The sequence below is a fragment of the Maylandia zebra genome, linkage group LG5, assembly GCF_041146795.1.
Source record: "Maylandia zebra isolate NMK-2024a linkage group LG5, Mzebra_GT3a, whole genome shotgun sequence".
In the NCBI taxonomy this organism is placed as follows: Eukaryota; Metazoa; Chordata; class Actinopteri; order Cichliformes; family Cichlidae; genus Maylandia; species Maylandia zebra.
Window position 1 is genome coordinate 12,438,733 of NC_135171.1, and position 14,777 is coordinate 12,453,509.

Sequence of the window (14,777 nt, forward strand, 5' to 3'; positions counted from 1 at the left end):
CGCCTCACTCCCACCTGCTGATTTGGCCGCCGATGTTGATAAGGAAAATGGAGATGGAGCCCTCCTTCTAGCAGGGATGGGATCCAGCAGATAAGAAAGTCTTGAGAAAACTATGTAGAAGACAGCGCGATTGCCTCACACGAAGAAAGTCAGCTCGCAAACGGCCTTGGATGTTTTGCCTTTCGTAGCTCGTCATAAGGAAACTTATCCTCCGTTATATCCATGCAATAAAAACAAACCGAGCAGGGACTCAGCGGTAGACTGGGATGAGATGGAAATTTAAGAGATGAACCCGGAGCAGAGGCTTACATCCATCATCTGTTTTCTCCAGGCTTTGTACAGCTTCAATTACAGATGCTGTTACGAAAACACAGCAGCAGCGCAGAGGACAGAGCCGGACTGAGAAAAAGACACACGGGATAATGTTTACATTGCTCGCCTTGCTGGGGATTTTAAAAAAACAACAAAAACACTATAATAATGTGCTGGCTGTATGTTTTTACTGCCAACTGACTAAGGAGAAATAGCAGAACAGGATGAGGATGTATTGTCAACAAAGGTTTTAGGCATTTTCCATTATAAGAAGTAGTCACGGTAAACGTCTGTGCCTGGCACAGGTTATGTTTGGCCCTGCGGGGCCGGGAATCCAAAGGTGAAAAGCGAATACTAGACAAGACTGACTGTCAGCACAGTGGCTTAATTACTGTCTCCATCTGAGCAGCCAGTGTTATTTCCTGACATTCATCCCTGCCAATGCTGCAAGAAATCCTCTTCTGCACAACAGCAGCATTTTCTCACTTTTCATGTACTCTGTAATCCTTGTAATACATCAAGTGGAAAGTGTAATCCAAGCTGAAAGGCACCGTAAAAGTTTCACCTCTTGACACTAACAAACGGAAATTATTTTTCAGCATTCACTTACGAGCGTTAATGCCATGTGAAGCCCGCAACTGTTTCATTTTGCCGCCTTTGCATTCACTCCAGTGAGTTTGTTTTAATTTCCGAGCGCGCGTGGGAGATGAATCACGCCACCTATTAAAAAAAGATATGGCAAAACTCTTGCGATAAACCACATAAACCGCTTATAAATTATTCAACATTTCAGCGAGGGCTCTAAGGATTACAGCCTAGAAAGACCTGATGAACACGTTGTCCTACAGATTCCAAGATGTGAAGGACAACGCGTGCATTAATAAACAACTTTTGACCCTCCCATAAGTTAAGCACAAGGTGATTCGGTGTAATAATCAACCACGAGCTTAGAGCTTCAAACAATAAGGCGAAACACCCCACCCCACCCTACCTGCCATCTGCTCTGTTATTATATATACAAGCTTTCCCAATCGCAGTCAACAGTCTTCTGCAACTATATAGCAACTGACAACAAAATCCTGGTAGTTGCGTAAGCTCTGTTCAGCCTGTTCTGACCATGTGGCACTGTTCGGGGCACTGTGGGAGATAAAATTTGTGAATTTAACGCCATCAAACTTTACATTTTAACACTTACATATGCTACACAGGCTTTCTTACACATTTAGCACACAGGAAGGAACACAAAGGTCACAGTGACCTTCTTGTCCTTTTCTGTAGTGTTTAAATCTCCCATAAATGAAACGGTTTCAATAACCTAATGGCAGATTTACTCTGAAAGAGTGGGATATGTGGTGGTATTTAAATACAGGCTCTGATATTCTTAGTAATGAGAAACACCTGATGCCCACTCCCTTACACTTCTCACCTGTGTGACCTTCGCCTGCGTACCAGTGACAATGTCATCAGTCACGTTATGTCTAATTATTTTTCTTTGGGGGGGGGGCTTCTATCTCATTGCGACTGATCTGCATGGTAATGATGGGTCTGTCGAGGATAGACTGGGACAATTTGTGGAGGAGCGTGCAAAGCTGAGGGCAACACGTCCCCTCACACTGCGAGAGGTGGGAGGCCGGACATTCAACACCCGGCTTCGGATCTTTGGAGACAAATGTTTCCTGTTATAATTCAAACTAAAATTAAATCCATGCAGATAGAAATCATATTACTATTCCAGTAATTGGATAGGGGGGAGTTAAATAAAAGGCACAACTTGTATTTTTGGCGTGTTTATAATAAAAGTTCTTGTTTTTGTTTTCTTTTTATTAACAGGTAATAAGTACTAACAGGTTCTGTGCACTCCATCTATTTAGCTCAAAGCTATTCGGCTAACATTTCTTTAGTTGTCACAGTCCGTTATGAGGCGTCGTGACAGGCCTAGTTGTATTCTAACTAGCTAAAACACGGGTTAACACTTAGCAAGCACAAATGTTAACAGTGAAAAAAAATCCCAGATCAATGGCAACAACAACTGCACTGACAAATGAAGGGAAACAAGCTAAGCCGTTAACACAGGCGTTATGTCGCATCACAGTTGAGAGAAGCGGCTACGAACTCAATTCAATTCAGCTGCAGTTTATTTATTTATTTGTTGGTTTTTGGGGTTTTTTCATGACTGGACCGCTCGCTCCCTGTGAGCCACTGGTGTTTAACATGTGGTTTTAACTAGTCCTCTAACGATCCTCTAACTGCTGCCATCATCGATGTAACAAACGCCTGGACAGTACAGACAGCAGCACGAACAGGTTGAGAAATCCAGCGAGCTGAGGTAATCTGCTGTGGCGTCGGGCACATCTGTAAGTGGTAAACGGTTATGAAAACTCACCTCGACGGTTGAAATAAGTATCCGGTGGTTTACTGTCAATTCTTCGCTGGGAGTGCTGTTGAATACCGTCGGTGAATTGTATTTCTAAGTACACAGCGAACAACGCTCGTGGCTGCCCAGCGTTTCCTCTGCCTCAACTAGTAATTCTGGGCGGAACTACACGCTGCGGCGGAGACACGGCGGAGGAGCCAATGGGAAAGAGGCGGTACCGCCCACAAAGTGGGGGGTGAGAACGGGAGGTCTCACTCCGCTCCGAAATCACGGAGACGACACTCTGCTCCCAAGGGAGAAACAAAATGTACAGAGACGATCAAAGCCAGTGTTTGTGATGACTTCAGTTCCCAACTTCATTAGATTCGCTGGGCTGCTGAATTTATCGACGATTAATTTTTAAACGACCGCTGTTTATAAGTCTCTGATCAACAGATGAGCATTGAGGCTTAATATATCATTTTCCTTCTCATTCCTTCATTCACGATAGCGGCTGACATTTTGAGAGATTACACGATTACAATCCCCATCCAGTTTCTATTTTCAAGCCGATTATATAACCGCTCAAATCGGCTATGCCATAAAAAGCCAAAAACCGTCACATCAAACATCAACATCAAAATATGAATGATCCAACCATCGACTTCACTGGTAGTCAACACAGACAGAAGAGGACTACTCTGTTTTTATGAGAAAACATACAGAACATGTTCATCGCGATTAATATCAAGGATATTTTATTTATGTACCAGGAAATCTGTTTGCATTGTTCTGGACATTTCCCCTGCTTCTAAACCAGACACACAGTACAGTAGCATACAATATGCTCATTAAAGAAGAATGACATATTTACAAACAAACGATTTACTGTAAATAAACAGAATACAGGAAAAAGAACACATTTACAGGTTTTCTGAGTAATATGTCACTGACACAAGATGATAGGTTAAGAAGAGACAAGTCCACATTACAATTTTCAGTGAATCATAGGTCAAGTGCTATAGCAACGACAATCCAAGGAGTAATTTAAAGTAGGAACGCAAACTGATAAAATGGGTGAACGGACAAGCAGACAGCTTTTAGACAAAACTTTTCCTTTTGCCAGTAAAGCTAAAATAAGATGCCTTTGATACCCAACAAAAATAACTTCACAGTGTAGTGGAAAACAAACCCTAGAGGAGGTCAAAAAAAATAGATTTTTTTGTAGGGACCGCTTATACAGCATCATTACATACTAGATGTCTTCAAGTTTCTATCTGTCCACATTTACCAAAAGAATTTGACAAATTACGGCATGATAGATGACCACAACTGAACTCTGGGAGACAAGGTTATGCAAAACAAAACCATTTAAAAAAAAAAAAAAAAAAAGTGAAAATGTGTTCAGAAATCTGCTGCAAAGAGTGTAGATTCAGGAACTGCAATTTGCTTATAAAGCTTCTTCTGCATGTAAAGCACTGCGTACTGGGAGAGACGGGACAACCTCAAGCAGTAGCTCAGACAAAAGGCATTCATAAGGTTTAGAGTTGCATGGAAACCACAGAAGTGTAGTCTGGTCCTAAAGGATTTTCTCCTGCATTTACGAGGTTACTTCTTGTGTTTTATCCTGATTTAAGATGCTCACTTTTCATACACGTTCATATAAATGTTCATATAAATATTCATATATGACACAAGCTGAGCACGGCATTGGATTCCACCACACGGACCCTTTTAAAAAAGGAGAAACAGCAGCAGAGGTCAGATCAGAGCAAATGTGCTGAACCAACAAAGTCTTGGACCTGCATGAATACTGTCATCTTTGCAGCCTGTGACCAGTGAGCTTCAGCCACTGCATCTCTTCTGCAGGCTGTGTGGCGTCTGAACCTGCTGCTCTTCTCTGACGCCCTCATGTGGAGCTGTACAGGGCGATCTGCTGCACCTTGCTTAGCTGTGTCAGCAACCGTTTCATGCGGTGTTTGAGCTGAGGCAGACGAGCCAGAGGTTCAGGAGGCTCCAGTTCCCCGGTGTAGTCCAGCCAGCTCTCCAGCACTGATGACAAGAAGTAGAGTTTGTTTCAGAGAACCTTTGTGAAATTTTATCAGTCATATTTCTAAATCAGTTTGGTGAGTTAAATGACCTAGTTGGACAGAAGCTATTAAAGTCAAAGGGCTTACCATCTAGCTCCCTCTCAATGAAGTCCATCCTGTGAGAGACCTCGTCCTGGACGGCATCTATGTGATCCAGCAGGTTGATCCGCCACTGCTGATGCTGCCTGCTGTTATCTGAAGCTTCTCCGGAGTCCTTGACACCCTCGTCCCTGTTCTCAGTCTGTGACCATGAGCCACCCAATGAAGCCTGAACAGTTTTAAGGGAAAAAAATGGGAGGATTTACCTACAATCCACATGAGAGTTGTACAAGGACTTACTTGTAAATGTATTCACTTTGAGGAAAAACAAAGTTTATGATGGAGTCATTTTAAATTATATAATAAACCAAAAGGGACCTGTGCAGTTAAGATCTAATGCTCACATGAGGTGAGTTATTCTGAGAAATGCTGACAAAAGTATATTTTTATATATCCCCCTCAGAAGAGCAGCTTTTCTCAGTTTAATTAGTTTAATTACATAACAAATGCCCACCTTGTTGCTGATGCCTGTTGATTTGGGCTTGTCTGTCTCAAGCAGGCTTCCGTAGCGTTGCTCCCTTTCCAGCAGCTCCTCTGTGCTCCTCATGCTGCCCTCCAGCTCAGAGCCCTGTCGGGTCTCCACCACCAGCCGCTGCTCCACTGCTGGATAATATGCTCGTGGTTTCTGGTAGCAGTGTTCACTGGTAATGTAAGAGTCTTGGAAGGAAGGAAAGGGGGAAGAGGAGCAGGACGAAGAGGCGGTGGCAGCTGTAGCAGCCCGGCTAAGCTTCTCCAGAGCGTTGGACATTAAGATCTCTCCTCGGTTCATGTCCTCATCAGGAGTCACAGGAGATGGAATTGCATTGCTGCTCCGGCACGAATCTGAACCAATCCTTGACCTCTCCAAATGCTTCCAGGGATGTCGCCATAGCTGCAGGTCAGGGTGAGAGTTGTTCCTGAAAGTACAGGGAAAAAAATCCAATGTGTGACTGATTAATCATTAATAACAGCTGAAGTGCATTGGTCAGAAATATCCTGTCTTGGGAATAATTGTACTCACTGTAAGACGCTCATCTTAAGCTGAAGACCATTGAGGATCTCCACTACATGGTGCACATCTCCCAGCAGCTGGTGGGTGGTGGTGATCTTCTTGGCATTTTGGTGAGAGTAGTTTTCTTCCAGGAACGAGAGTCCATACATGTGACCATTGGTCAACCACTCTCGATCATACCAGTAACGTAGACTCTGCCTCTGACCTGAAATTGAGACAATTAAATATTAACTGTAACGGCAAAAATATGCTTTGACTGTTAGGCCACCAATATTCTCTGTACAAGCCAAACTGTGTCTGACTCCTTTTCTAGTTGGTTGGGAATAAATGGCAGATTGAAGAACAGAACACACAAACGTAAGCAAACCAAGTCAACTAAACAGATGTGTGCTAAAGTCTTAGCTTAGCAGCATTTTATCAGCTTCCATCATTTACTCCTCCACCTTGGCAATATTAACACACTCTTCACACATTTTCTTTTTAGCTAAAGTCAGGACTGTACAGTCATGCAGCTCTGTACCGTGGACACAGTCAAACACCCCAGAAGACTACATTGTTTAGTTCCCACTAATAACCAACTAAAAACAATAGCCAGCAATGTTCATAGTTTCTGTAATTTAGCTGTGTTTTGAAGACCAGGAACTTATGACTCTATATAAGCAAAGTGTACTGTGCCATACAGCGACACACCTAAGTGTAAAACTTCTGTCTTAAAAAAAAAACATGGTAATAATATGAAGCAGAATTCCTTTTAAAATGCTAATATTGTATGTCAAAAGTCATGACTATGGTTATTAGGACTAAACATTCTAATCTCAATTTAAAGTTACACAATGATATCATGTACAGTCCAGTAAGCATTTAGAATCACAGTGAAATGATAGCATCTTCAAACCAGGAGAAGGAGGAGGAAGAGGATGAGAATTAGGGTAACAAAAATGAGTCATATGACATAAAAATGATTACTGATTATTGGCTAAACAATTTAGCATCCAACAAGAGCCACAGGGACACAATCTTAGAACTTGGAACAACTTTAAAAATATAATTTTTCGTATTGTCCAATGTTCCTTGGACATTGTCATTTTCTTATTGTCCACTAGATGGCCGGTTACACTTTTTCAAGATTCAAGATCCTTTTATTTGTCACGTACATAGTTATACAAGTATAACACGCAGTGAAATGACCTGATACGCTCCTCAACTGTGCAAAATAGAGAGAGAGAGAAGTAAAAACTACAGCAGAAGCAAATGGTTATTTCTAACAGATTAGCAGAGCAAGCTTTATGATGGAAATGATGCCGTCTTAGGCTTTGACCATACTCTATTGTGCAGCTGGAGATCCAATGTGATTCTTATTATATTTCTTTGAGGTCTGTCACACGGGGCACATGCACAGTTGTTAAACTAATGTAAATTCTGTGCTGACAATTGTGCGCGAACATCTGCACAGTCCCTCGTGCTCACTGGAAAGTATAATTCTAGGTCTGCTTTTAAAAAAAATAAACAAATAAATTTTTTCCCCCTTACCTGGTGGGTCTCGGCAGATGTAGCAAGTGTAACGGTCTGGAACATTTTCTTCCAACAATCCCATACAGGTGCCATGCTGCCAGCACAAACAATCTTCACACTAACAACAAGACAAACGTATTTAACAATTGTGAAAGTCTTAGATTCAAAAGCAATAAATAATAAAGCCTGATTTAAAATAAAAACAAAACAACAACAAGCTCACCTGAATCATGAAGTCATTCTCTTCTTCCACCTCACAGATGCATCTCACTATCTCTTGGTCACTGGTGTCTAAGGCACCAGAGTCCACACTCAGAGGTGGTGTAGTGACGTCCAAATCCACATCAAAGTCATCTTCACTCCACCCACAGCTATCAGTGGACCAGTCACTGATACTATCCTCGTCTACAGTAACAGGGACAAAACGAACGGTTGGGTTTTCAAGTGAACGACACAACCTTAAGATTTAATTTGTTTGTGGGTGATCCTGTTAAGTCGAAATAAAACTTCCGCTTAAATGATGAAGCAAGCAGTGGCAGCGAACACCAGCAAAGGATTCAATCAACCATAGGTTTAAAATGTGGCAACTATATTGACTTGTTGCATGCATGAGTATCAAATGTACAAAGATGAGTCAAGCTAAACAAAAATCTGCAGCATGATGGATTAAATCCGAAAGGAACAGAAGAATGTAGGGAGAGGAACCCATCTACATCCACACATATTCAATACACGCACACTATCAGAAATACCCACCATCCACATGTATCTGCTCTGAGTAGCTGTATCCAGGCCTGCTGGGGTAGGCCTCGGGCTTGTGATTGTGTGAGGGGGGAGTTTTGAGTGGCAAATTCAATTTGGACTGAAGACCCAATACTGAGATGCCAATATTCTCCTCACTACCTGTGCAGTCTGTTAATACAGGGAAGGGGGGGGGAAGCACATGTTGAACAAAAATGTCAGCTTTAATAATGCTAAAAACAAGTGCCCATCAGGAAGTGAGAAAATGTGGCACAAACATACATTATGGACAAATGACATTACTCAAGAACAATCGGGGGGCAAACATGCAGCCCGTATTTCAGGACTGAACAATGTCAAATAACTAGTCAGTGGAACGCCGCCTATACATTCGTGTGCATGCCAAACACACCACTGTGAATGCTACCCAGAATTAACACTAGTGCAGGACTTGTATGTCGGATCAGTCATTATCAGTGCCACAATGAAATCTGGCTTTTTCCATCTGTATTGCCAGCTAAAAGAACTTTAAAAACAATCTAAAAAAATAAAATAAATCAAGCTGACCAATAGATTTAAGAGACAAGATGTTGGAGTTTTTTGACTGACATTATGGAGGGACAGAGGCAGACGACAAATATCACGCTTCTCCCACACACACAGACTCAACCACCACACCAAGAGGACTGAATGGAGCACGATGCTTTGCAGGCTAGCCATTCCCACAATGTCACAGTGAGTGCGCATGCAGAGCAGCAGATATGTGATGCAGCCATATGCCAAGCACCTGCTTCTTACCAGACTTGGCCTTCTTTTTCTTCTTCTTTTTCTTGAGTTTAATGCGGAGGAAGTCCTTCTGTTTAGGCTTTTCTTTCAGTTTATCTTTTACTGAACCTAGGGGCAAGAGTTCAGCTGCATGAGAGTACAGCAAACACTGCTAACAGGTTGGTACTCATACAAGCTGAACTGTTCTGAGCATATTTTCATTGCATCATACTGACCAATATCGAAGCAACTCCTGTCTGAGTCTTTGTCCTGCAGCTGACAGCCATTCCTGTCCAGCTGGTTCTCTTTGCTTTTCTCCCTCAGCAGTGCCCTCTGCTGATGGCCTTGAGTGTTGACTGCAGGCGGTGCTGACGTGCGTCTGCCAGCAGCCTTCAGCTCTCCACGCGGAGCCGTGGCAACTCCAACAGACTCTGAGGAAAAAAATCACAAGGAATTTATGAGCCAAGGTGCCTGATCTCAAAGCAATGCTGGACGTGCATATATTTATCACTTGGCCTCAATTCTGAAGTATGTGATTTAAAATAACAGCAAGCCGTGACTCAGCATTTCAGATTCTACTATTGAAAAAGCGACGCAGTGACCCAGTTTATTTATTAAAAACTCTTCCTCTGTCACTTTATCTGGAACAAATAACAAACTGAAGAATAACTTACGCATGGATGCAGAAATGGTGCGCCTTCTCTTTGTGCCATCCAAACCAGTGGCACTAGACTGTTTCTCAGAGGCCCTAGTCTGGACGCTCCTTGTGGGGCTGCGGTCTGCCTCTGGGGGCTGTTCCTCGCCATGGTAATATTTCATGTGGTAATGCAGCAGCTTGGCTTTACGGAATGATTTTGTGCAGCCAGGAGCGCTGCACTTGAACGGGTTGTGATCAAGATTGATGGACAGGACAGGAGGAGGTTGGTTTTTGATAACTCGATACACTGAAACAGAACAAAAGAAGTGCAAGGTGTAAATAAAGCTCTTCTTGTTTTTTTAAAGAGTGTGAGAAATTGCAGTGCTTGACTCAAAAATGTTAAAATGTACTCACATGGTTCTCTGCTAAATCTGTTGGGGTTGTGGAAACCCTGCTTCCTTACCGCTGTTAAAAGATAAATGAAAGGAACTCTTCAAAGTGCGCTCACATGCTTTCCAAAACACTAGAGAGCCAATGGCATTTCTGCTAAATGACTTCATTTAGTGCGTTAACACTTACGTTTCACAGGCTGAGGAGGCGGCACATCCACTGCGGCCTGAACACTTTCTGATTGGACATTTGGTTTCTGCTCCACATCGCCACTGGATTCTGTGGTTGTCATAGTGACAGACACCTGCTCTGTTTGCAATGACATCTGAGTGGGCAACTCTGTGTATGGCTTGAGTGACTCTGTATATGGCTTTGCTCCAGTCTGTTCCATTTCCACCTCTTCCTTTTTCACATCTCCATTGATGCGACACGTTTCGCCACCTTCCTTCTCGTCTTCCTCGACTTTCACGCCATTACTGAATCCTGTCCCTTTTTCGACATCCCTGGGCTTGATTTGGTCTGCTTTCTCAGGGATTTCCTCTTCTTTTTTGACAGTGGGCACAGCCTCTAGCTCACCATTTGTTTTCTTGTTTTTATCATTTACCATTCCCTGTTCATGCTCCTCATCCTCAGTGTTGCTGTCTTCCTCCTGGTCTGAAGTGCTGCGTCTGGCTCGCTTGTTCTTGGGTCCCCCGTTCTCCTGAGACCTTCTGTCTCTGCGGTTTGGGGCCCTCCTAACCATGTTCCTTTCAGAAGACCGAGACTTCCCTCCACCTCTCTGTGAGCAGGGCAAAGAAATAGCTTAGAAACAAAGATCTAAAAACCGTAGTCGAATCCACGACAGTATATCGTATCATTTGTAAGAAAAAAAAAACATGTTGGTACCTCTCTGGTAAAAGGCTTCACATGTATTCCTTTCACTGTCTGGATGACACCATCATAAAACCTCACAGTGTAGGATGCTGAAAAGAATGAAGAAAACATACAACTATTTGATCATTTTAAATGTGATGTGTGTGAGGCAATCGCTCTATGCAGAAATCAGATAAATCTAGCATTTTAGATTTTTTTTTGCATTCCCAACAAAAGAGAAAGTACTTAGACGACATCACAGATTTCATATTGAAACCAAAAACAAACGTACAAGATCTCAGACTATACTCCATATAACACTACTTTGCAATGAAAATGCAAAACTTTAAAAACTAGTAACAAATCCATGACTGAAACTCATTTAAGCCCATTAACTTAATGCGATACTCACCATCTTTATTAACCGAAATGACCTTAGCAGGATAGAAACGGCAGTCAGACCAGCTGGCCAACACTTTGTCATTCACATTAAAGGCCTGGAGGGAAAAGATGTGACACTGTTGGCACCATTTCAAAGATTGCATTGGAGGTGGAGGTGTTAAAGGCTTCCTATAGTTTTATTAAAAATGACACTTTTACTTGTAAGTAAAAGCAGCAGTACCATTGAACTTATGCAAATACAAAAACCCAAGAATCGCATTTCGCTAAGACCAGTTCAATGCAGTAATGCACTGTGCAACAAAGGGTAAAGAAGACAAGGCAGAATGTCTCTACGCTACACACTTCAAAGCAAGCATGACTGTTAGCTTACAGGTACATCATCATTCAGGCCCTGCCGCCTCAGCTGAATTCTCTCTACAGGTCTCAGGTAGGGACTTGTCCAGTCAAACCATTCGTCGTAACGGTGGCTCCACTGCCGGTAATGGATCAACACTTTTTCATCATCATAGTCAATCTTCTCAATGTTGGCAGCATACCTACAGGAAGAAGTTCAATGGCTAGTTTATAGAAAGGCTGAATGAATGACAAGTCTAGTGATTTAAGCACTTATCATTTATCTCAAACATATGAGGGTGGCTTTAGAAATGAAATCAAGCTTAAAAATGTAAACACATAAAATACAATGAACCATGGCACAGCTGTACTTAGTGGATGGTGTGCTGGGCATTTACACCTTACTATAGTGGAGTTAGTTTTCATTTTTAAATGATACCTTTAGCACTAAACTGTTGTATACAATATCAACTGCATTTATACATAACTGTGTCAGAAGGAGTGCAGGTCTATTATAAAAGACATTCATATTTTAAAAGGCTCCTCCCACTTAGTTTTGCAATGGCAGTATTCTAATGATGTAGTCTTATCACACATTTACAAGGATAATTCCTTTAAATAGAATTTAACATGTTTTTACATGATTTTCACAGCTTAAGGGACACCTTGAGGACACTCATCAAACATTACGGTTACTGTAATACAGGCCCGAAAATAAACAAGGAATGGAAACTTAGGTGTGAGGGGGAAGTGAACAGTAAAATGGATGAGAGAGGAATGAGTGAGGCCATGACTCACCAGTTTTTGAGGCTGTCTCTAGCCTCAAGCTGAGCTCCCACCTCAAATGTTATCCCTCTTCTGTTAGGGGGCGTCTTACTCATACTGCCCACATCAAGGCACCCTTCCTGTATGCGCACACACACACACACATTAACCATTAAAAGAATCTGCACTCATATGACCTCTGTTTTGCAACTAAGAGACATAAATTGTGCCGAACAAGGGACACAATACACATGTGCACACACACACGACCGTCAAGGTCTTTACAGATAATAATGCAGTCAACTCTGTGTGTGCCTGTGGTCTTTCCTAAATATTTCACCAAGTGACTGGAAAAATAAATCACTCTTTAAATCTGAATACCAATCTAAGACACCCCCTTTGTGCCAGAAGAACAATAACCCTGTCCAGCAAGGGAAAAATACTACCACTGTAGGCTTATACAAGCTACAGATTACAAATGTTGTTACATGGTGTGGCACAGTGTGCAGAGATTAAATACTGGTATAGTAAGGTGAGCCATGCCCCTCAAATGGTGGTGAATATGTAGCCAGTACCAGATGTTCAGCAAACACTACCTCAAAGAATAGGAGTCTTTAAAAAATTAAAAAAATAATCAAATGTCCTCACACAGGCTCCTAAGCGGTTTTAATCAAATTGATCACAGTGCGATTTCAGTGTATCCTTATCAACCACATCGAAAGACGGTTTAAGAATGACAAAGATAATGTGCTCACTGTAGGCATTCACCACTACAGCAGGAAGACATTTCTGCACCGAGCTAACACGGGATTGATTTAACAGCACATTCTGCTTAAACTGCCGTTGTCAGATAAAGAATAACACCGATGATCGCTATTTCAGCTATAACAAAAATACAAATAAAAAATAATGAGGGTCGTTGGAGTCGAGCAGAGGAATAGACCGAAATCCTCCCGATAACATCGCTTCTTTTGTCATGCGTACGTACACAGGACAGACTGACATGCCGGTGCCTTTTATTTAAACAACTAAAAATTCACACCATGCACCACAGCATCTTACTTTTGTCCACGACGGAGCCTAATCGGTTCACCATAGCGGAGACTGTCGGGAGTAACTCCGGATTTCAGCGCAACCTACAAACCGGATATCTTCACACTACCCTGCCCACGTGTTTTTTTGGTCAGTCGGTTTCACGTATAGACACAATGGGAGACAATGGTAAAGACCATTATGGTTGCACGTAGGGTATTCCCGCTACATTAAGAGGCGAGCAATAGTCTGCTCGGCAAAAATACTGGATTTAAGATCAAATCGGGTGTTTATTGGCGTGCAGAGAGCTACACAGACGGCAGCGACACGGACACAGAAGACGCACAAGAGACGTAAGATGCCACAATCAGGGCACATGAAACAGGTGATAAAAATTACTTTAATCTCAAAATTATCCGCTAAGACTATGTGTGGAGTAGCACATTTCGCATTGTAATATGCGGAGGAAAACGGAACCCCATATAGTATTTTACCACCGGCCCACCCAATACATTTAACAGCGTTCAACCGCTATTTTCTATCTAATTTAATAAAAGGGGGAAAAGCTGAAGAGAAAAAACACTAACAGGACTCGACATTTCCCAGATTTCCTTTTGTTGACCACTTCTACCACTATAGACGCGTTATTGTCCAGTGTTTTATAACCGGAGGGCGGAGCGCGAAAGTAACTGACACCTACGTCAGACCCTTTGACAAATAACACTCGTCGAACAAGCACTGTGGAGGCGGGACGCTTACATTTGATTGGGCGAGCAGCTGTCGTTCACAGAGCCGTTCGCGGCCTCGCAGAAGGCCTACTTTTTCATACTTTTCTGGCTGTGTGTGCGCGCGGCGTGGAAATGCCGAGTATAAACTTCTCCAACTAAACAGCCACAGACATTTCAAAGCACAGAGTAACAAAGACCGTAGGACCTGAAAGCACACCTGCTATATAACAAATACAAAACCGATATGTACTCGTATAACATTTTATTACCTACTTCGTCACGTTTGTTTTGAACTCAAAAAGCCGACATGCGGCACCATACCGCTGTTGATGCACCCACCAACCGGGCCTCGGTCACGATATTACTGGGAATTTAAATCTGTCGAATGCAAAGTGAGGATATTCAAGCTTCTTACCTGTTTACCAGTCTCTATTTGTCCGGTTCGATGTATAATCTGCTGTGTAACTGCTTAAAAGCACAGGAACCGCCGGCTCCGCCTGTCAGCTCAAGACCACGCAGTTAAATTTCTCCCCGTTGCATTCACCACCGGCGCGGGCAGTGTGCTTCTGCGATGCGCATGCGCATTAAACGGACCAAAGCCCTTGTGAATATCAATAGGACGTCTCATCTAATACAGCCTGTTTCATTGCGTATGTATAGATAAATATTAAATATTTAATAACCTGCAATTTGCCAAACTTTATCTATTATAAACTGTAATAATTATGAATATGTACAAAAATGTAAAAGCAGTAAATGAAATCAGAAATGTAAG

The 14,777-nt window shown here is 42.3% G+C and overlaps 2 protein-coding genes across 7 annotated transcripts in view; both read right to left on the reverse strand.

Moving 5' to 3' along the window:
• The window catches only part of ndrg3a (ndrg family member 3a), a 34,141-nt gene extending 31,284 nt beyond the window's left edge, over positions 1 to 2,857 (reverse strand). Inside the window, exon 1 of one of the 2 annotated variants that reach the window (XM_023154731.3) lies at positions 2,696 to 2,857. The gene's annotated coding sequence lies outside the window, so the exon portion shown is untranslated. The remainder of the gene's footprint in view (positions 1 to 2,695) is intronic. The other variant, XM_012924916.4, reaches the window with a different exon arrangement.
• Positions 2,858 to 3,406: 549 nt separating this feature from the next.
• phf20a (PHD finger protein 20, a) lies at positions 3,407 to 14,571 on the reverse strand. Of its 5 annotated transcripts, none has more exons than XM_004571885.3 (17): positions 14,418 to 14,571; positions 12,276 to 12,382; positions 11,515 to 11,680; positions 11,155 to 11,239; positions 10,776 to 10,852; positions 10,080 to 10,668; positions 9,915 to 9,965; positions 9,538 to 9,807; positions 9,100 to 9,294; positions 8,897 to 8,992; positions 8,114 to 8,269; positions 7,581 to 7,762; positions 7,376 to 7,475; positions 5,855 to 6,050; positions 5,309 to 5,750; positions 4,843 to 5,023; positions 3,407 to 4,717 (listed from the first exon to the last, which is right to left on the reverse strand). In XM_004571885.3, exons 2-17 carry the CDS (start codon positions 12,356 to 12,358, stop codon positions 4,575 to 4,577), a joined length of 3,012 nt encoding a protein of 1,003 aa, XP_004571942.2. In that variant the 5' UTR covers positions 12,359 to 12,382; positions 14,418 to 14,571; the 3' UTR covers positions 3,407 to 4,574. The 5 variants fall into 5 exon arrangements, with proteins under 5 accessions (XP_004571942.2, XP_076739890.1, XP_004571943.2 ...); XM_076883775.1 differs by lacking the exon at positions 14,418 to 14,571 and adding an exon at positions 13,862 to 13,888; XM_004571886.5 differs by lacking the exon at positions 14,418 to 14,571 and adding an exon at positions 13,305 to 13,581.
• Positions 14,572 to 14,777: the final 206 nt, after the last annotated feature.

Bases quoted from the DNA above. Each gene is read 5' to 3' on its own strand.
- phf20a (XM_076883775.1), bottom strand. The intron at 8,270-8,896 runs GTAAGAAGCAGG...CTGTATTAACAG, and splicing joins GAAAAAGAAGGCCAAGTCTG to ACTGCACAGGTAGTGAGGAG. The intron at 5,751-5,854 runs GTGAGTACAATT...CTGTACTTTCAG, and splicing joins CTTAAGATGAGCGTCTTACA to GAACAACTCTCACCCTGACC.